Source organism: Melanotaenia boesemani, chromosome 22 (assembly GCF_017639745.1).
Source record: "Melanotaenia boesemani isolate fMelBoe1 chromosome 22, fMelBoe1.pri, whole genome shotgun sequence".
In the NCBI taxonomy this organism is placed as follows: domain Eukaryota; kingdom Metazoa; phylum Chordata; class Actinopteri; order Atheriniformes; family Melanotaeniidae; genus Melanotaenia; species Melanotaenia boesemani.
The window spans coordinates 23,053,683-23,073,799 of record NC_055703.1 but is presented as its reverse complement, the minus strand read 5'-3'; the positions used below and the strand labels follow the sequence as shown (position 1 = coordinate 23,073,799).

The following is a 20,117-nucleotide window of genomic DNA, read 5'->3' as shown; positions in this document are numbered from 1 at the left end:
CAGATATGATGGTGACCAAGAAACACATCACTCCGTCCATATAGCTCGTTACTATTCACAATTCCCTCCTCAAGAATAATAGTTAGTGGCCTGAGCTGCCCGACTGACGGCCATAAGCCAATTAAGATAGAAAGAGCTATTCACTGCCACTGCTCCTTTGACCAGCTAAGACGCTAAGAGGATGGTCTTCGTCGTCCTGCACAGTTTGTATCTCTCCACCACAGCACACAGTGAGTCCAGCCTCAAACCCACCACTGAAGAAGCCTTTCTCACTAGTTTGTCCTTCTCTTTAATGCTACCTCCCCAGTAGACAGCAGCATAGAAAAACGAGCTCATCCCCACAGATTGGTAAAACATGTGGAGCACGTTGCTGCAGACAATAAAAAGTTGTGAAGTGTGACTCCTCAGCCTGCAGGGGAACAAAGGCTCCAGGTATGTACATAATTAATATATCAGCGTGCCATCAAAACGAGTTAGATGCACAGTTTTAGAGTTGGAAACTGTTCTTTCTTTAAAGATTTATAATAGATTTATAAAAAACATTTCTTTTTTTACATGTACTCTGAGTAAGTTTATTACATTTTCTTGATTTTTTTCAAATATATAAACAATGATATGCACATCACAGATGTAACCAAAACATTAAAACATAATTTCACAGTTTGGATCATCAGGACGCGACTAAATTACAAAAACAATCCATCCTCAACAAGGCAGTGACAGTTTTATTGTTATGTCTAGCATCCTTTTGGTTGGGGACATTTTGCATGAAGCCGACCTCATTTATCTAATTTTAGCTTCCTTTGTCCCTTAAAAGTCATACACAACCAAATATTTTTTTTAAAATACCATGATTCCCAAATATTCACCTAAAGGGATGAGGTTGCAGAGAGAGTAGGCTGCAGGAGGCTGAGGGATACACGACACGTCAATCCCACATGGTGAATGTAATTCAAAGTATAAAAATTCTCACCAGCTGATTAAATACTCGTCTGTCAGAAATAATCAAATACAGCACCAAGCAGCAACAAAACAATGGTCATGTGATGGAGCTGCATCATATTTAACTAAATACAGGACGTCTTATTTTGTTAAACACCTGTTTCCTCGGCTCCTGTGGTCACATCTTTGGTGGAAGGGACTAAAATGTGAGCAGAGGAAACGAGGACATGCAAACTAGGACATGGCATAAGGAAACTGATACTACAAAACCACTAATTTACAAGAACAGAAGATGCCTTAAGTTCAAACAAAACAGCTGAATCTGGGGAGAGAGACTTTACACAAGAAGTAGTGAATCTGACTGTAGAAACGTAGACATATTTCCATGCAAGCACACTTTTTGAATGTGAGGTGAAAGTTTTGAGGCAAAGCAATAAATTATCTAAGAGGAAAAACAAGGACAACTCAACTTTTGGTCTCTAAATAAAGCTAATAGAGTCAAAAAACCCCAGAATAGCATGTGACCATACCTGAGTAATAAACAAAGTTGGTTTTATGAGTTTGTGAATATCTCCACTTACCAGCACTCCTCTGCTCCCCAGAATGAGGATCAGTGGTCTCACTTGAGAAGTGTTCACAGGATTCATTGTAATGGACACACTGCTGAAGAGCCGCTACAATCTGAGGGGTAGAAAAGAGAGAGTAAACACAGAATCTATATCTACATCTAAATGTGAGTGCCAATCATCCCTACTGCCTCTTGAGCTGTGTTTTAATCACAGGAAATGTTAAAATGTTTGGAATACTAATTTCCACATTTCCACCGCAGCGACCAGGAAGTAAAGAAGATGCTTTACATCTAAAACCTGGTAAACTGCACAACGAATATTTAAACAGCTCAAAAACAAAGAACCACTTCAGAATTTGTCGGCATGATGTCAAATTTTTGACTGTACAGTTGAAACTTGGGCTGAGTTTGATGATCTAACAGGACAATGTCCAACACACACCAAAGTAAGAAGTGGAGAAAACTGGAATATTCACAAATCCAACAACACTTGGACAACGATCTAAGAAACTTTCAGCATAATATTACTTGGGACGCCTTTACATTTTGATCCCTAAAAGGGCCGAATAATCATAAAACTATCCATCCTGAACAATGGATAACAACATACGTGATCCTGAACGTTGCATAACTGGCTCTAAAGAATAATTTAACCTGATGACAACAGTTGCACAGAAGTTTTATTTAGCATAAAAAAGTATATTTTGACAAGGATTTTATTTTGTGGGCAAATCAAGATTCTTCTTGAGCCAGAAAACATTAAAATGTAGAACAGTTTCCTCTGGAAATGGATCATATTTAGACTAAAAAAAATTTAAAAATTCTGTATTTTGTTGCTGTTTCGTAAGTTCGTCTACATGATGGATAGTTTTGTCTAAAATAAACATAAATTTTGTTCTATAGGAAAATATCTCAGGTCTATTTGTTTAGCTGCTTCCCTCTTGAGGCACATTTGCTGCACCAAATACAGATTTTTTGAATGAATCACTCACCAAAGACTTGTATTTTTTCTCCAGAAGCCTGAGAACTACAGTTCGACTGTAGTAGCCGTGCTGAGCGAGGGAAGAGCAGATTAATAAATATAATATACTACAGGTTAGAGTGCAAACTGGACAAGACAGACAATAATTTTAATAAAAAAAAAACAAAACAGTCTTTACAAAAACGTATTCTACCGCACTTTGTCATACGCACCATCCACTTGTTAAACCAGGTAGCTTTAATATCTAGCAAAGCCAGTAGGTGGACTGGTTCCAGAGTTTTCTCTGATCCTGTTGAGCCATGTTCATGATGGTGTGACAACAAGGAGAATGTGCTTTCTATAACTTCCTCCATGTATCTGGAGTTGCACAGAGAGACAAAGGCATGAAGCCATGAGCATGGATTACTTGCCAGCATTTATTCAACTTCGAACTGAAGAACAGATCAGTTTTCAGAATATATTTCATTTCGCACCAGATTTTATCCAGTATGAACCAGTGCAGCAGTCTGAAACAAGTCAGGAAAGATGAAACTAAGAAACACTGTTTTCAGCAAAACAACAACTCACTTCTCTGGATGACGGATCCAGAAGTTATTCACCTCCTTCTGAAAGTCATTCATTAATCGAATCTGAAACAAAACAGGGCAAAGGAATCATACGGCATCGTTTAATAAAAGGTGACACACTTCTGAGATTAAGGAGATAAAGGTGCATCACCTGTTTGAGAAGACGACCGATCTCAGGTCTGTTGATGTCAACAGCAGCTGAGCCACTTGGAAAGTTCAGCCTGTGGCTCAGAAAACTTGATTCCACACTTTTAGCTGCTCATAAAAAGGCAAAAGTATCGTTTACAAACATAAATTATTAATCATTAACACCAAAGCTATGAAATTGTAAGTATTCCAAAAAAATACTCATTTTAATCTACGTAATTACTTTCCTAAAATGTATATAATTTTAGCTGAACATTTCCTAAACATTTAGATAAAAATTCATACGGGGCATAAAATGGAGCATGGACACAATCATTTATTTCTTTCTTTCATCATTTTTATTTTATTTATTTATTTTAACTGCAAAAAGATTTACAAAAATCTGAACATTAAACTAAAATGAATTAATCTGAATTTGTTGGAAAGAGGCTTTTCTTCATTTAGGAGTGCAAAGAAGTGACTATGTATTTTGAAATAGCTTTTCTTTGTTTGGTTTAAAACATGGAGGTGTCACACTGTAAGGTCCAATCACACGGGCCTACCCAAGCTGGTGTAGATTTCTCGTGTCACGCTGAGAGGAGAAGAGGAGAAACTTTTAGCAAAGAAATGCAGCACATCCTCCTGTCAGACATGAGAAGACAAGAAATGAAATGTCATTACAGACGCTCACAGTAACAAACTAGATTAAACCAGATTATCCAGGTGTGGGACGGAGGCATATGTAAATATAAATTGAATAAAGCGTCATTTTGTAGATGAAGCTGCTCTGGACTCACGTTGAGGTCGGGTTCAGCCAGAGCTGTGCAGAGGTTCCTACGCAGGGTGCTCCAGCTCTCACAGCTCAGCACATCAGATGGAGGTGCAGAGCAGAGAGCCTGAAGAGCCTCACGACGCACCTACACACAGGTTAACATCATTCACCTGGACTGCACTGTTTTTACACATAGTCACTTAACTCCTGTAGTTTAAACCAACCAGTGTCACTTCCCTCATCATCGGTATAACTACTCAGCCTCGTTTCCACGTCACCTCCCGCATCTCCAATTTGTTCAATGACTGAAAAACTCATTTTTCTACATGTTTAAGTTTTTTGAAGAGTCAGAATTATACTTGTAAAGGTTCAATCACACTAACATAACAATGTAGTTATTATCAAGACACACCAACAGTCAAAGTGTATTTGGAGTTTTGGTTTTTTAACTACAACATGTTGCTTTAGCATAGCATTCTATATCAGCCAGCTGTAACAAACACTGAGTTAACAAAACTGTGGTGGAAAGCATCAGAATAAAAGAAAATGTATGTGGTCAAAGAGAGAAAGCAGAACCTTAAGTGCAGCTCGAACATTTTCACTTCAAAACATTTTCATCTCATTAATTTTCTGACCTTCATAGTCACAATAAATTATAAATTTGAAAAGCACTGGCAGTAATTTTACACAAGACACCACAATGCTAATTTGCCACCAGCTAGATCGAAACCACTGCATGTATCAAAGGGCCTTAACTGGTTTTTATTGGCTTCTATTGTGTTAATCATCTCACCAAACCTCAGATTTACAGTACGTGGGATTCAATTTCCTGGTTGGGAATTACTGATCTACAGCACAGGCTCTTCAGTGTACAGACAAAAACTGAAAAACAGAAGGAAACACACAAAAATGAACGTGTTAAAAATTTCCATTTGTACCTCTTTAGGTTTGCTGGAGTCAAGTTTTTCAGCCAAAACCTGCAGCTGTTCCTGTCTGATGAATGCATAACTCTGAAAAGGACAGAGGGAGTTAGGAGCCAGTACGTCACTGCATAGATTACTGCAATCTTCCATAGAAAGAAACAAAGTTGTGCAACCAATGAAATCCACAGACTAGAACCAAGATGCACTCAAGACTTTTTGAAAGATTTCACAAATCAACTAAATACCTCCAATAACTGTCTTCAGATTGCATATTGTTATATATCCGACCTGGTTAAAGGAGGAGACGCTGTCAGAGCAGTTATCAGTGTACTGGCTGTGTTCCCTCTCTCTGTGTTTCTCCTCCTTCCTCAACTGGTCCTCTTCAAATTTGTTGATCAAAGACTCCACAACCATGATCATGGTGTTTTTCAAGGTCTGCATCATCTGCTGATACCTGTCTCAAAGAGAGAACATTCATTTAACCACACACCAAAAAGCTTGGCAGTATTTTCTGCAACATTAGCTCCTAGTTTAAAACAAATCCAGGTATAGTTCTGTTGTATTATTACAGTGTTAAATTAGGTGAAATTGTGATTTTCAAAACACGGAGAGAAACTTTGAATGCATTTTTGTTTTTCTTTACTTTCTTCATTGCCCAGCACAGAAAAATCCCTTTTAAAAGGAACGAAACAGATAATCTTAGCAGATTTCCTGAAATCATGGGTTCAAAAACACAAGAGGACATGAAAATTTGAACAAATCTTCTAATTTAGCTCAAAATATTATAAGCTACACTCACTCAGCCGAGTCTCTGGTCCTTCGGGTCACAGCGTGAATAAAAGTATCATGCCCTGAGCCAATCGCATGTTGTCCCTCTCCTCCGGTTAATTTCTTTGTCTCCTCTTCCACCACAGTCCCCAGAGAGTTCTCCACATATTGACGGAGGTACTTGACAAACTCATAACTAAGAACAAAACAGTAACCAAATCACATCTAACAGCACAAACTGAAAAATACGGAGAACTAAGACATTAAAATGATGTTATGCTATTTGTGAGTGGTTTTACTTGTGAAAGTTCTTGTCAGTCTCCTCCAGATGGAGGAGGATCTCTTCAGCACATTCAGTTGATGGAGCACCAGAGATCTTGTCGCTGATGCTTCTCAGAAGTTGTTTGAGGAGGGACTGTAGCTCCACCTCATCTTCAGCAGACATCTGAGACATCTTTGCTGCTGTGTTTGAAAGAGAAAAGATCACAAAATGGTTACATAATAGTTTTATATGTGGTATTTGCACAAATGTAGAAAGGTCTGGGCTATTTTGTTGTGCAGTGCAGGCAGCATCCATGCTGCTCCAGGTTTATGAAGCTCCATGAGGAGAATAAGCATGGTCAGAAAAAGTTTCAAAAAGCTATAAATAATGCTTTGTATTTCTACATAAACATACAATACAAAATAGATCATTTTACAAAGTGAAAAATTAAGATTAACTTATATTTAGGCCACTTATTCAAAATCTCTGGGTGGCTTGAGCATGATGTTCTAGACATTTTAAAGGGAGAGTCGGGTGCATTCAAGAACATGGCTCTATAACAGCCTAATCTTCAGAAAGTATGTTCATAGAACTCCAGTAAAGCAGATTTCTGAGGAGTTGTTGTTGCACATCAAACATAAAAAACCAAATATCTGATTTTTATGATTCTTGTCCTTTTCGCTACATCTGGGGCTGACCTACCATTGGTGATTATGTGAACATGCATGGCCATATTCTGGCTATTGACCTTCATATAAAAAGGCATTCATATTATGGCATTTAGATTAGTTGCACAGATCTAATTAGTTTTCTTGTTTATATGTTAGTGACCACAGCCCAGTTATTAAGCTGTGCCCATGTTATCTGTTACATTTGGAACCATCCAAGTCTTAATGTCCATTCTTATCAAAACACTGAGTATTTCTTCAGTTTCTTCTGAGTCTTCTTAACTTTAACCCACAGCCATCCAGTTATGCAGTAACTGCTGCTGCAGCCAGTGATGCAAGATCTTGTAAGAGCAACAAGCAACCCAATCTATTAAAACCCAGCCCAAAACAAGAAATGGTTCTTTAAAAAAAAAAAAAAAAAAAAAAAAAAAAAAAAAATCTGGCAACTCTGGCAACTCTAAAGACCAGAGCCTGTCTTCTAAGGCAGCGGTTTGTCAAAAGACACCATAAGAACTCCAGCTGGACTTACTGGGTTACATATTTTGACATAAGATTTGAATATTATACATCGCTTAACTCTGAATGTAATATCTGATATCTAAGGGTGTGGAAATGTGTGTTTATGCATTTAACTGTTGAAAAATAATAAGAATCCTTGGATTTAATAAAAAAAACTGAATATGATCAAATTAAGATTGAAGTGATCAGATATTCTCTAAGCATGGCAGTGTCTTATTCACAGCACGGTTTAATCATCACATACTGTTGTGCATGAAAGCATAACCAAAACTGAAAAGTCAATTCAGAATATCAGGACGTTTAACTGTGAATTTAATCTCAAACCAAAATGTGTCTCGCCGCGAGGCAAAACCCCGAAGCAAACAAGTAATTATATTAAATAATTTAAAAAGGGGATCTGTAAAATTCAGGATTTGGAATGACCAAGTCTTTCGTATTGTATCGTAACATTATACAATTTCTTTGTGAATGATTAAAGAGCTAGAGTGACGCTTTAGTTGCAGCTACTAATAAAAACATTTAAGTTGGTCTTAACTTAAAAAAAAAAAACTAATATAAAATATTTCTCTCAAGACACATGAGAATTTACACAGCGTGCCATCAGGGCCAATCAGTTTATCCCAAACAGGTGCGAGAATTGTCCCCCAGACATAGCAAGCGTCTTTGATAATTAAAGCGGACAGCATACTTACTTACACCCAAATAGTTAATTGAATATCTAGAAATAAAGAGAAATAAAACTTTGTTTATGTGCACAATGAAAGATCTTTATTCCGGAGCTAAAGTCATGGAATGTGTCCTCGCTATAGTTAGCCTGATTCTGCCAAAAGCAACTGTTAAACGAAGCTAGATGAAGAGGAAATAGCTCAATTTAGCTGCATTTACGGCAAAAGCTATAATCCACCGCGCTGCGAAAACCAAACAGAAAAGGCACAATGTGAGGAATATTGTAAAGTCACCTTTTTCGGCACGCTTTTCACCTGGGTAGCATTTTGATAGCACTTGATAAAGACATCTGTGTCTCTATGGAAACACCAATTCTTCTTAGCGCGTTGCACTGTGGGATATGCGCTGAACAACATGATGGCATTCAAGCATAGGAATTTGGGCATTGCTAATTTAATATGCAAAATGAAGGTAATTGATGGATCAATATGATAAAAGATTAGACTTATTAATTTAAAAAGTTTCGATTTTAAACATTTCATCACTGAGTAAAATTAAGTGGAGACAACTATTAATTCTAAAATGCGTTGCTCTTTGGGAAAGCCTATTCTGACTGTTTTTCTCGTGGGGCTTTGAAAGCAGCAAGGCTGACGTATGTTGTCACGTGATCCAATGTTTTGTTCCTCGCCGGATGAGACAGGAGACTTCCCAAACAGTTTAAAGACATTTATCAGCTTAATCAGAAGTTTTGTTTCGCAATATGTCATACTTTTACGTCTGAGTAGTTAATTAATGTTACGTTTCAACATTTTATTTTCGGATGAATGTTAGACTAGCAAACTAGCGTTAGCATCAGTAGTGTGGACCATGGCGGCTGTTGACAGCTTTCAGTTTTTGTACAGAGAACTTTCTCGGTCGTGCAGCTCTTACTTTGAGACCCTGGCCCTTGTCGGGGCTCTTTACACGGCCAATAGGGCAGTCATTCTGCTGAGTGACTGTTGCACGTTGGTTAGGGTTCATTTCTTACCGAGAATGATCCCATCCAAGAAGCTGGCCCAGAGATATGGTGACTGGGCTGTCATTTATGGTAAGAATGGACCTCGGCAGTTTATCACATCAGTAATACCTTGTGATTTATTATTTTAATTTGTTTATTAATTTATTATTTTAAAGCTTTCAATGTTCATCATCTAATCAAGTTTGAATGTCAGAGTAGACTTCATAAGCTAATGTGGGTGTAATTTCAAATAAATAAATAAAACATACATTTTATAAGTCAAAACATAAATTTTATAAGTCAGCAGGCCTCCTCCATGATGATGTCTCAAAGATCACTGGGGTGGGGGTACATCAGTGACCAAGGCATGGAGGACTTGCATACGGCTTTAGAAATAAATAAGAGACCCCTGCAATATATTTTTAAATCAGCATCTCTGATTATTACTACCAAAAATTTCATTCCTACACAAGCACATCTCGTTCTGCTTTATGAGGACAACAAAGCTACAGTTTGGCAGAGGAAAGAGATGACCATAAAGTTAACATTCAAGAACTGTAGGCGGACATAAAGTGACCCTCAAACACACTTGCAACTCAGACTGGGTTAAAGTGCACAGCAAGAAAAGTTTGAAACAGGCTCCTAGAAAAATATTTGGTTCATTATGGTAGGACTGTGTATTAGTATTTCCAGCAGAACGGTGATCTAGATGGAACATCATCGCATCAAGAACCTGTCATGGCCAGCTCAGTCTCCAGATTTCAACTCTGTTGAAAACCTCTGGAATGAAATCAAAAGGAAGATAGATGGTCACAAACTATCAAGCAAAGCGGAGTCGTTTGGATTTAAACATAAAGAGCAGCATAAAGTTATCCGATAGCAATGTGAAAAACTGGCAGGGACCATGCCAAAACCCACGAAAGCTGTGGTTATTTTACCAAATGCTGATTTTTTAATGTTGTTTAGTTGTTTAAAAGTGTTCTGAAAACACTGCATCTTTCTCTTATTTTGATATGTCATTTCCCTTAAACTTATGCTATAAAGAACTACTTTTGTTTTGAAATTACAAGCGATATTGTCAGCATCTCAAAAACAATGAGGTAAAGCTGTTCAGTTTACCCATACCTGCACCTAGAACAGATAAATCCTGGGAAACTCGTCATTTTGCAGTGGTCTCTTATTTTGTTTCCAGAGCTTTGTAAAGTGTCCTGCTACGGGCAGGACAATGTCAGACATCATTCTGTTTGTGATTGTGTGGTGTCATAGTGATGCTATAATGAAACTATCTGGGTTTATTCTTTCTCTCATGTCTTTGATAAATAATTTCCTCTCTGCTCTCAGGTGCATCTGAGCCTGTAGCTAAAGCATATGCAGAGGAGTTGGCCAGGCACGGCATCAACATAATCTTTGTCACTCAGGACAACACCTCTGTTAGAGACATCGCTGCATCCATCTCCCAAAGCTACGGGGTAGAAACTGCTGTCATCTCAGCTGACTTCTCTCTGGGCCATGCAGCGAGCAAGCCCATCAAAGAGGCGATAAGGGGTAAAGATATCGGCTTCTTGGTGAACTGTTTGGATGAATCCTTGACCTCCCCTCAGAGCCTGATTGAAATGTCTGAGCATGGCCTCTTGGATCAAGTGAATAAGAACGTCACAGTTGCTACTCTGATGACCCGACTGGTACTGCCAGGAATGGTGGAGCGCAGCAGAGGAGCTGTTGTCAATATATCATCAGGTGCTTGCTGTAGACCTCTGCGTGGAAGAGTGACGCTCACCGCCTTCACAGTGAGACACAGCACTGACACACATCTGTATCCTCTGCAAATATTTTTACAGCAGATGTTTTTAATAAAGATTTATATTAGTATCTCCTCAAAACAGGAAAATTAATTAATTTTCAGACTGAATTTCAGGTGGAGTTGTTTGCTTGTTTCTCTCTGGCTAAATATTACCTTTATGGCTTTGCATTAATTACTTCTTTTCCAATATTTCAGGGATACTTGGATCATTTCTCAAGAGCTCTTCACTATGAATACAGCAGCAGAGGGATCTTCATTCAGAGTCTGATCCCCTTCCAGGTAATGAAAGTGTGACGTATTTGGCTCCACTACCTGTCCTGGTGCTACAAACTGCTGACTTATGGACTTTCTAGAAACATTCATTAGTAGATTTTAATAGAAAGTTTTGGTTTTGCACCACATGATTAATGACAAAACTATTTTTTGTCCTCATATCTTATCATTATTCACTCTTCTGTTTCTTTAGATAGCCTCAAGCAGGCTGCAGCCATCGTCATCTTACTCTTCACTATCATTAAGAGAAGGCTGGTTTGTTCCAAAGCCAGAGGTTTATGCTCGCCATGCCATCTCTACGCTGGGCATCTCAAGCAGAACCACCGGCTACTGGCCTCATACGCTGCAGGTCAGCACACATTAGTCAAAATCTGCGCAGGATTTTGTGACTATTAGATTTCATATTTGTGATCAACAGTATATTGATTGATTGAAAAACCAGAATCTTAAACACAAGTTTTCTGTTTGCTCCTTTCTTCACAGTACGGACTGATGAGGTGCATTCCAGAGTGGGTTTGGGTTCTGGGATCGCGGGTGCTCAGTGCCAGCTAAGAGCTTATTGAACAGCGCATACTGGGTCTTGTTACTTGAGTCATGTTGATTTTCATTTTCCAAATCATCCAGTGCCATCAAGGTTTGTCGTAAAAAGAAATTGGCTTCTATTTCTTAAAAAACCTACAGAAATAAATCTTGATTATAATCTACCCAATCCTAAATGTTTCAAGGAAAATAAACAGCATGGTAACAAGGTTCCTAAGGTTTTCAGAAATGAGCTTGAATAATGGTTGCAAAGACAAAAAGAAAGCAATGCTGTTTGCACATGCACAAAAATTATAAAAAAAAACTACTAAATTGAAGTAATAAGGAAACAGTATTGTATAGTCATTATTCTGAAGTAAGAAAATGTATTTTAACTGCCAAAAATCCACTTTTTACTTCATTCCTGTGTGAACGGAGTTGAACTAAACAAGCTCTGATATTTAAAGAAGCGTGTGCTGTCAGCTTTAACCAAGTTTGGCACACATCAGTATTTCTCAAAAAAACACAAAAAACGTAGAGTGACGTATGAAAAAGATCCATAATGCAACATCACATCCTCTTACAAAGCCAGTGTAACTCTGAGCACACTGTGCTTGTTATGTCTTCAGCTTATCTGGCTCACTGGTGTAAAGTTAAGTCAAGCATGGGTCAAAGAGCTACTATACATTCTTGCATTTAGAGTGTTTACAGGCAGGTATTGGTGTGTGAAGATGGAGAGTGAAAGCGTTTGATGAATGTAGCTAAATACGGGGTTCCAGCGTTGCCTGGAGAGTTATTTAAAATGCAGTGAAGAGTGATATTGTGGTGTTTCGTTGAGAAGTTGCATCAAATATTTGCTGATGTTGCTCTAAAATTATATTTAGTAAAAATTGAATAAACTGTTAAGTTATTGTGAAACTATTGAATGTTATTGCAGTTTAGGATTAGACCAATAAATAAAACCTGTCTTCCATTCCCACATTAGTGTCCTTTTCATTTTTACTACCGTGTGAGCCTGACTTTAAGTGGTTGAAGTTTATGTTCTGTAAAGTTAAGTCCTGCTTCTAACAGGTGTGTTTATTGTTTGTGGCGTACAATCTGATCAGTGGACTCAGTCGATAGGTTGAAGGCCAGACAGGCACACATTGTTTTTTTCTTAAAACATCAGTAAATGTTGTAAATTATTCACGTCTATGAGCAGACTGAGGCTGCAAAGCTTCAGATGAGTCGGGTCAGAGGCTGTTTGCTAATCTCCTGAACACATATGAGCAAGCTTTCACTGTGTAGTTGTTTATTTAAGAGCCCAAATCTGGATGCTGCTTGTAAAAAACTGTGTCCACCCTTACTGTTTCCTGGTGCTGTTCATCAACTGCACTTGATTAATTTGTCGTTATCAACACTTCTGTAAAAGCAGAAACATTCAGGATTATTCAGATGTGTGTGAACACAATGTCAAGTTGGAAAAACACCAGCAGCAGTCTTAGAGATGCATTTGCTGCTGCACAACTATCTGGAAAGGGTTCTAAGGTAATTTCCAGACTTTCTGGAGTCCATCATTCTTCAAAGAGTATTTACAAAATATTCAGCACAGTTGCCAGTCTTCCCAATAAGTTCAGGCCAGTGTCAGACCATGAAATGCTCAGAGAAACTGCAAAACCCCCCCAAGAGCTACATCTGAAACCGTCCAGTATGCTAAATATAAAAGTTAATAACAATCCAATTAATAAAAGACTGAACAAGTATGGCTTGTTTGGAAGGGTTGCAGGAGAATGCCTCTCTAAAAAGAACATCTTAGGTTTGCAAAGCTGCATCTGAACAAACCACAAGGCTTCTGGAACAAAGTCCTTCAGACAAACCCGACCAAGGTAGAGATGTGCATAATACACAGCAGCTCATTTGGAAAAACCAAACACAGCATATCAGCACAAACCCCTACTGATAAGCATGATGGTGGAGGGCTGAGGACTTGGGCCAACATGCAGTCACTGAGTGGGCTGTGACCTCCTCTGTATACCAACATACACAGACGAGCTCTGCAGCTAAAGCTGAGCTGAACTGAGTTCAGGTGAATACTGTTAATGCTGGAGAATGATCACATTTTGGTACAAGCACTGCTATTTTAAACACCAGGTAAAAGGTCTTTAGAAACTTTAGAAAGATCACAGAGGTTTCCTTTTTACATGCAAACTGTTCTTTATTCTGAAATACTCTATGATGACTAGCTATGCATGCAAACATGCAGATATACTGAGGTGTCTTTGAGTGGGTGGCTGGATATCTCAGATGGTGGGGCATCTGTCTCCCCTGCAGGAGACCCAAGTTTGAATCCCACAGGGGCCATATTACAGTTGGGTCCTTGGGCAAGACCTTAATGCTACTGCCTACTCCCAGAAGTAAGTCTCTTTTTGGAGAAAAGTGTCTGCTAAATGACTGTCACCCAAACCTTCCACTGTTCCCTGGATGCTACGTCCTCAGCTGCACAGCTTTGCTTCGGAGTTCATCGATCGTGTTATCGATGTGTCTGATTGGTTTATGTAGATATTTAATGAGCGTGTGTAGAAATCACAGTAATAACATGTGTTTTTAGTCACTTTACAGAGTTTTCAAACCATCAATCTATCCTATAACTTGTTTAAAATCATTTACATTCGTTATCTCCTCTGATCTGTCACTTTTATAACATCTGCATGAGCAACTTGAGTAAAATACCACAGAAACAATACCGGAATAAGACAAAACAACATGTTTGGCTGAACTTCAGCCGAGTTTTTGCTTCCACCAGCCGCTCACCTTCAGTGCTGGAACCGGGTGTGGTTAGGATGGTGTCCTTCCAGATAAGCCAACAAATGAACAGCAACACACAGCTAACTTCTTCTTCACTCCCTCCTCTCATCATCCTCGTGAGGTATCGCTCACTTCATCCACCTTTTCTCCATCTTTTCAGCTTGTTCAGCTGGTGAGTTCATTTTATAACATTTCAGTTCTTGCAAAAATCTTTTTTTACAAGAAGTTGATGAGACTGATGTTTAATATAGATTTATGATGTAATGCTAGAGGCCCAATCTTTGCTACTTGTATATAAATTATAAATATTAAGAGACTACAAAAATAAAAATTTTCTGAGGCCTGCCAATTAAATATTCACTGTTGGGTAAAAAATCCAAATAAAACAATACAATTAAAAACACATTATAATGTAAACACTAAAAAGAAATGGTATAAAACTATATTTTATGACAAAACATTCCTCCTAAGTTGATTTAAACTTGAAGCTGACTGCTCACAGTCCTTTATTTAAGATGTGGAACAGTCATGCTTTTGCTGCCCTGAAGATAAGACTGTTTTGGGACTTGAAATCAGCAGCTGTGGCTTCTATCTGCAAAGTCACAAGACTGTGAAAAACAAGTTTGGACCTGATGGAGTCTGTCTGATCTTACTTTTACTCATTTAAACTGATATATCTGCTTTTTTTCCTTCTAGCTCCAAAATGACAAATAGCAGATTAAATAAAGGAAAAAGAAACTAAAAAGTCCAAAAATGAACTGTATGAAGTGTATTTAAAGTGTATCTGAAAATAAAATATATAACCATTATAAGCCTTTGTATATTTTAAAGAGCTTAGAATTTCATATTTGTTCTGAGCAGCTTTATTTTTTAAAACAATCTGAACCCCCTTAGACAAACTTCATGGCCATTTCTTTGAGTAGTCTTCAGGAACAGTTCTTCAGGCTTCTTAAAGGACTTTCTAAAGCTCTTCATTGGCTGTTTATTCCTTTTGTTCTGTTCTCTGTCCAGATGATCCCACACTGCTGAAATAATGTTGAGGTCCAGGTTCTGGGGAGGATTCATCCCTCCATCAGACTTGTTGCAAATGACTTTTAGTCCAGCTCTTATGTGATTTGGCATACTTCAGCCTTTTCAGTCAGCTAAACTAGACACATCTGCAGAATGGATTGCAGGGTTTGCAGAGATATTGGTCAAGTACATCCTGGGATGCGTCTACTTTCAGTCTTTGCTTAATGACTGCAGCCTTTAGCCAGGAGGTTGTGTCGTCAGATGGTTACCAGCGGTCATAACATCCTCCTGCTGGCGGGTCTCAACCCTGCAAATTTTCAATGTGTCCCTGCTCCAGCACACCTGACTCAAATTAATTAGTCATTGTGCAGAACCTCAACTTCATTTGAGTCAGGTGTGTTGGAGCAGGGACACACTAAAAACTTTCAGGACTGCGGCCCTTGTGGGACCAAATGGAGTAGTCCCGTTTTAGCTTTTAGTTCAGGAGACATTTTTATCTACTTCATTCCAGAAATTTCTCTCTCCTTTATTTATTTATTTATTGTTCTTTATATTCTGCACTTTTTCCTTTATCCAGTTAGATTTTATCAGTTTTCTTTGTAAGACACTTTCCAACTCGGCCAACTTGGCTTAAAGATGTGTTGGTTAGTATGAACGTGTTGGTATTATTTGGAGATTGTAGACATGGTTTAATGTGGCCTTGTGTACTCCGCATTTTGTGCTTATCAGGGTGTTTTTTATCTATTTATTTTTCTCCCTTCTACTTCTCTGGGAGAGGATTTGTGGGGTGTTTTTTTTTTTTTTTTTCTATTCAGGTTCAAGTTAAAACAATAGAAATACTGACATAAATATATTACCAGTATGTAATGACTGTTGTGTTTGTCAATGATTCAAATATATAAAATTAAAAGAAAAAATGTGAAGGCTGGAACAAGACCAGTATTGTACTTTAGTATTAGATGGAAATTTGTATATGTAAAAAGTAAGGTATTTTTTAACTTGCATAGACTGTTGCTTGCTTTTAATCAATTTAATCTAATCCAGTTTAGTTATTTTTTATTTTATTGTCATTTTTGCAACTTCTCTCTTTCTCTTTATATTCTGTAATGTTTTTAATGTTTTATGTAAAGCACTTTGAATGGTCTTGTACATGAAATGTGCTATACAAATAAACTTATCATGTATGTATATTATATTATTTTTTTCAAACAGAAAGCAGGGCAACAGGTAACTGAAATGGGCGAATGGGAGCTACTGGGCCGCCTTCTGGAAAAAGTTCAGAGCCACTCCTCAGTGATCGGTAAAGTCTGGCTCACTGTCCTGTTCGTCTTCCGGATCATGGTCCTGCGCACTGGTGCCGAGAAGGTCTGATCATAAAATCAATGACTGTACTGGAGTAAAAGATTAATTATTTTTAGTGTCTGGATTAAGAAAATGTCAAAACAAACAAAAAGTTTTGAGAAAATGTTAGACTGAAGGCTAAAAGGTGGTGACATGGCCAGTGAATAATTCTTATAGTAATTTAAAGATGCAAGGCAGCAACAGTTGGTCATCACACATTATGAAACTAAGAAAACTTTAATGTGTATCTCCACCTTGCTCTCTTTGTAATCTCATCCAGGTGTGGGGGGATGAGCAGTCTGATTTTGTCTGCAACACTCAGCAGCCCGGCTGTGAGAACGTCTGCTATGACCTCGCCTTCCCCATCTCTCACGTTCGATTTTGGGTTCTTCAGATCATCGCTATAGCGACTCCAAAGCTGCTATACCTCGGTCATGTCCTCCATGTTCTTCACGTTGAGAAGAAGGTGGAGTATGACAAAATCAGTTACCATAGTGGTCAATCCACAGCTGCAGAAACAGAATAAGAAGACATTTTTTTAATCTCTTGTTAGAAACATGACCAATATACCTATTGTTTAGCAAGTACCTGTGATGCTTAACAGAATCTTGTGTTTCTAAAGACCAGGGAGCATATCACATGTAAACTTTATCTAATGCAGTATGAAGATTGTCCATCTGACTCCATCTGACTTTGAACAATTCAAACTGGTCATAAACGTTTTTATGGAGCAGGTTTGCCAAACCAATCTGTGTCATGATGTTGCACTTATCAGAGCCACATCAGGCTTAGCTTCCTGGATTGGTTTTATATCCAACTGCATTTTGGTTTGCACCAGCTCTTACAGTTCCAGATTATTACCATTTCTCTGACAACTACAGGCTAGTTTTACAACCCATATCTTTAACGGATCCATTCTCATACAAACTCCTCTATTTACTGCCCAGTGACTCTACTCTGAGCCCCTCCCGGATCACCGAGCTCCTCACCCTATCTCTACGGGAGAGCCCACCCATTCTCCGTTGGTTGTTTTTTCCTAATAATTTTAGGAAAAAATTAATTACTTAATACGACTGAAGTGGCTGTCTAATTTAAATGGTAAATTGTCTGTATTTATATAGCACTTTTACCCAAAGCAATTTACATTATACATCACATTCACCTATTCACATGCAAGGCACTAACTACAACCCATCAGGAGCAATTTGGGGTTTGTAGTCTTGCTCAGGGACACCTCGACATGAGCTCAACAGGCAGAGGATCGAACCAGCAACCCTCAGGATACAAGACAACCACTCTACCCACTGAGCCATGCCACCCAATGCAATAGCAAACAGCCAATGATATTTTTTTATCAACAAATGTTGAGGATGATTCTGCATTGTGTGTCATGCTGGATGGACACTTACACATATACTTAATTGATAATAAGAAAAATGAGCTTGTGTAGCAGAACCCTCTAAACGTTCAGAAACATTCAGGGTGTTACCCGAGCAATGAATATTGCAAAGTAGTATGCTTTCTTTAAATAATTGTGTTTTTTAATCGTGGTTTAAGTTCATTTCTTAATGCTGAATTTCAGGACATCCTCTATTGCATTGCCACTTTTTTGTCTTCGCGGTCTCTGATAACATCCACTTGCTTTTCTTTGCTGAATGAGCTACGGTGCATCTTCAAAACAGCCAGTGTGTTGATATCCAGTTGTGTGATGCTCCAGGCTGAAAAAAACGCTGTGAGGTGCCTTTTTTTCAGCCGCTGGAAGCTGCAGGGCAACGACAGCTGCAGGGATGTGCATTATGAATGTTGGTGTTCCATCAAAATGAGCCAGAAGGACAGACTTTTATGTTGCTAAGTCTAATCAGCTTTTCATCTGTTCAGATACAGTATATGCTCAAGCTGCACTCCTGTTTAATGATAAGCCTATAATTTTAGATAAAATGTAAATCCAGAAATCAATCTTTCCTTTAAATTTAAAGTCATTAAAGGGAAATCTGATTCACACTTCCTGTTCTTTTAAATTTAGTTAAAGGAGAGGATAAAGAAGCAGGCAGAGCTGGATGACCAGACCAGCCTCTTCATTAGGACGACCTACAAAGTTCCCAAGTACACCAAAAGCAGCGGGAAGATCAGCCTTCGCGGCCGCCTCCTTCGCAGTTATGTCCTCCATCTTTTTGCCAAGATCATCTTGGAAGCATTGTTCATTGTGGGTCAGTACTTTCTTTACGGTTTCACCCTGCAGGCTCGCTACGTCTGCACCCGCTTCCCCTGCCCTCACAAGGTGGACTGCTTCCTGTCCAGACCCACTGAGAAATCTGTCATCATCTGGTTCATGCTGGTTGCAGCTTTTGTCTCACTCGTACTCAGCATTGTTGAGCTGTTTTATCTGTGTGTGAAAGCCATGAAGGAGTGCATGGCAAGGAGGCAAGACTACACCGTAACCCCGGTGACTCCCCCAAGTTCAGAGAAGAAAGCGTTTAAAAGCAGAGACAACATGATCCAGAATTATGTTAACATGGAGTTGGAGCTGAAAGGACGAAAGCAGGGGGTGAAAGGGATTACAGGAGGGGTTGGAGAGGAGGCTAAAAATGCATCATGTGAGAGCAACATAGGGGAGATCCACATCTAAAACATGGACTGAGTAACATTCTGCGTGGGGACACTTTCCAAGCAGTTCCAGGGTTTTTGTTTGCTATGGCTGAAAGGCGGGGTGTGTGCAGTAAGCAGAGGAAGAGATGGGAATGACCAGCTTCAGTAAACAGAACTCAGTCACATGCAAAATGTTGCTTAAGCTGACTGCAAGAAGCTGTTGTGGCATCATGAAATACACAAAGCCAAATTTTCTTTTTCACACTTTAAAGAGCAACATTTTTTAAAAAAAAACAAAAAACAAATTAGATCAGATATCTGATAGATTGAGTTCATTTTTACATACTGCTTTTATAATTCAATAAACATGATGTTCTGATTTGTGTGGAGTTATTTTGTCCATTTGTGACATGAATCTACAGAATTCAGTCATGAAATGAATAGCTATGATTGTGTGCCTTGATTTAAATAATTCATCCAAAATAAAATGCATTAGTCTCCCACAGAGCTCAGCATTTAAACTCTGAAATGTTGTTTATTGGCAGAGATTATAGGAGCAAATTGCTAAATTATTTTTCTCTGTAAGCAGTTGAGGTATTTGTTTAGGATTTCTTATAAGAAACATTATACTCTCCACTGGAGAGCATCTTTAAAGCTGAATATATACATTAGAAATTTGACAGGTTGCTGAAACTCAGACCAAACAATGACGCCTCCAGCTAGGGTCACGTATTACTGTGCATAAGAATTTATCTGGTTGAACGTCATCTGGAAGCTCCTTTCACACAGAAACTATTGATTTATGGCCATGTCAATAAATGACATATCTGAACATGGTATGATTAAATTGATTAGGATTTTTAAAAGTCACCAAAATGCTTCAGCGCATCTGTAAATTTACCCCAGATCCTAAATAATTCTGTTATTTTCATTCATGATGCCTGAGTCATGTTGAAGCAGGTCAGTTAGTGTCAAGCTTTAGTGTGATGGTTGTCTTTTCTATTTATTTTTAAACCCACTGGTCTGGGATTGTGGACCGAACA

General features: G+C 38.4%; 3 protein-coding genes across 6 annotated transcripts in view; 2 read left to right on the top strand and 1 right to left on the bottom strand.

The window, feature by feature from the left end:
* Nucleotides 1-8,136, bottom strand: part of tbc1d32 (TBC1 domain family, member 32) — an 85,193-nt gene extending 77,057 nt beyond the window's left edge. For 2 of the 3 annotated variants that reach the window (XM_041976503.1, XM_041976505.1), the window contains exons 1-12: nt 8,056-8,136; nt 5,947-6,109; nt 5,679-5,843; nt 5,168-5,333; nt 4,895-4,966; nt 3,982-4,101; nt 3,748-3,826; nt 3,210-3,313; nt 3,060-3,121; nt 2,705-2,849; nt 2,503-2,562; nt 1,524-1,623 (exon numbers count right to left, since the gene is read on the bottom strand). In XM_041976503.1, the coding sequence (XP_041832437.1) occupies nt 1,524-1,623; nt 2,503-2,562; nt 2,705-2,849; nt 3,060-3,121; nt 3,210-3,313; nt 3,748-3,826; nt 3,982-4,101; nt 4,895-4,966; nt 5,168-5,333; nt 5,679-5,843; nt 5,947-6,101 (1,228 nt within the window). In that variant the 5' untranslated portion in view covers nt 6,102-6,109; nt 8,056-8,136. The remainder of the gene's footprint in view (nt 1-1,523; nt 1,624-2,502; nt 2,563-2,704; nt 2,850-3,059; nt 3,122-3,209; nt 3,314-3,747; nt 3,827-3,981; nt 4,102-4,894; nt 4,967-5,167; nt 5,334-5,678; nt 5,844-5,946; nt 6,110-8,055) is intronic. The other variant, XM_041976504.1, reaches the window with a different exon arrangement.
* Nucleotides 8,137-8,442: 306 nt separating this feature from the next.
* Nucleotides 8,443-12,325, top strand: hsdl1 (hydroxysteroid dehydrogenase like 1). The gene is made up of 5 exons (XM_041976506.1): nt 8,443-8,849; nt 10,101-10,546; nt 10,756-10,839; nt 11,027-11,182; nt 11,317-12,325. Exons 1-5 carry the CDS (start codon nt 8,630-8,632, stop codon nt 11,383-11,385), a joined length of 975 nt encoding a protein of 324 aa, XP_041832440.1. The 5' UTR covers nt 8,443-8,629; the 3' UTR covers nt 11,386-12,325.
* Nucleotides 12,326-13,386: 1,061 nt separating this feature from the next.
* On the top strand, nt 13,387-19,410 carry gja11 (gap junction protein, alpha 11). Of its 2 annotated transcripts, XM_041976508.1 has the most exons (5): nt 13,387-13,417; nt 14,135-14,308; nt 16,360-16,512; nt 16,769-16,954; nt 18,512-19,410. In XM_041976508.1, the coding sequence occupies exons 3-5, from the start codon at nt 16,384-16,386 to the stop codon at nt 19,112-19,114; spliced, it is 918 nt and encodes a 305-aa protein (XP_041832442.1). In that variant the 5' UTR covers nt 13,387-13,417; nt 14,135-14,308; nt 16,360-16,383; the 3' UTR covers nt 19,115-19,410. The 2 variants fall into 2 exon arrangements, with proteins under 2 accessions (XP_041832442.1, XP_041832441.1); XM_041976507.1 differs by lacking the exon at nt 13,387-13,417 and having other exon boundaries at nt 14,094-14,308.
* The last annotated feature ends 707 nt before the right edge of the window (nt 19,411-20,117 follow it).

What these genes read in the sequence shown, in the direction of transcription:
- hsdl1 (XM_041976506.1), top strand. Translation starts at nt 8,630, where the DNA reads ATGGCGGCTGTTGACAGCTTTCAGTTTTTGTACAGAGAACTTTCTCGG. An exon ending in TGACGCTCACCGCCTTCACA is followed by an intron (nt 10,547 to 10,755) that starts GTGAGACACAGC and finishes CCAATATTTCAG; the next exon opens with GGATACTTGGATCATTTCTC. An exon ending in AGAGTCTGATCCCCTTCCAG is followed by an intron (nt 10,840 to 11,026) that starts GTAATGAAAGTG and finishes CTGTTTCTTTAG; the next exon opens with ATAGCCTCAAGCAGGCTGCA.
- gja11 (XM_041976508.1), top strand. Translation starts at nt 16,384, where the DNA reads ATGGGCGAATGGGAGCTACTGGGCCGCCTTCTGGAAAAAGTTCAGAGC. An exon ending in TGCGCACTGGTGCCGAGAAG is followed by an intron (nt 16,513 to 16,768) that starts GTCTGATCATAA and finishes AATCTCATCCAG; the next exon opens with GTGTGGGGGGATGAGCAGTC. An exon ending in TTCTTCACGTTGAGAAGAAG is followed by an intron (nt 16,955 to 18,511) that starts GTGGAGTATGAC and finishes TTTTAAATTTAG; the next exon opens with TTAAAGGAGAGGATAAAGAA.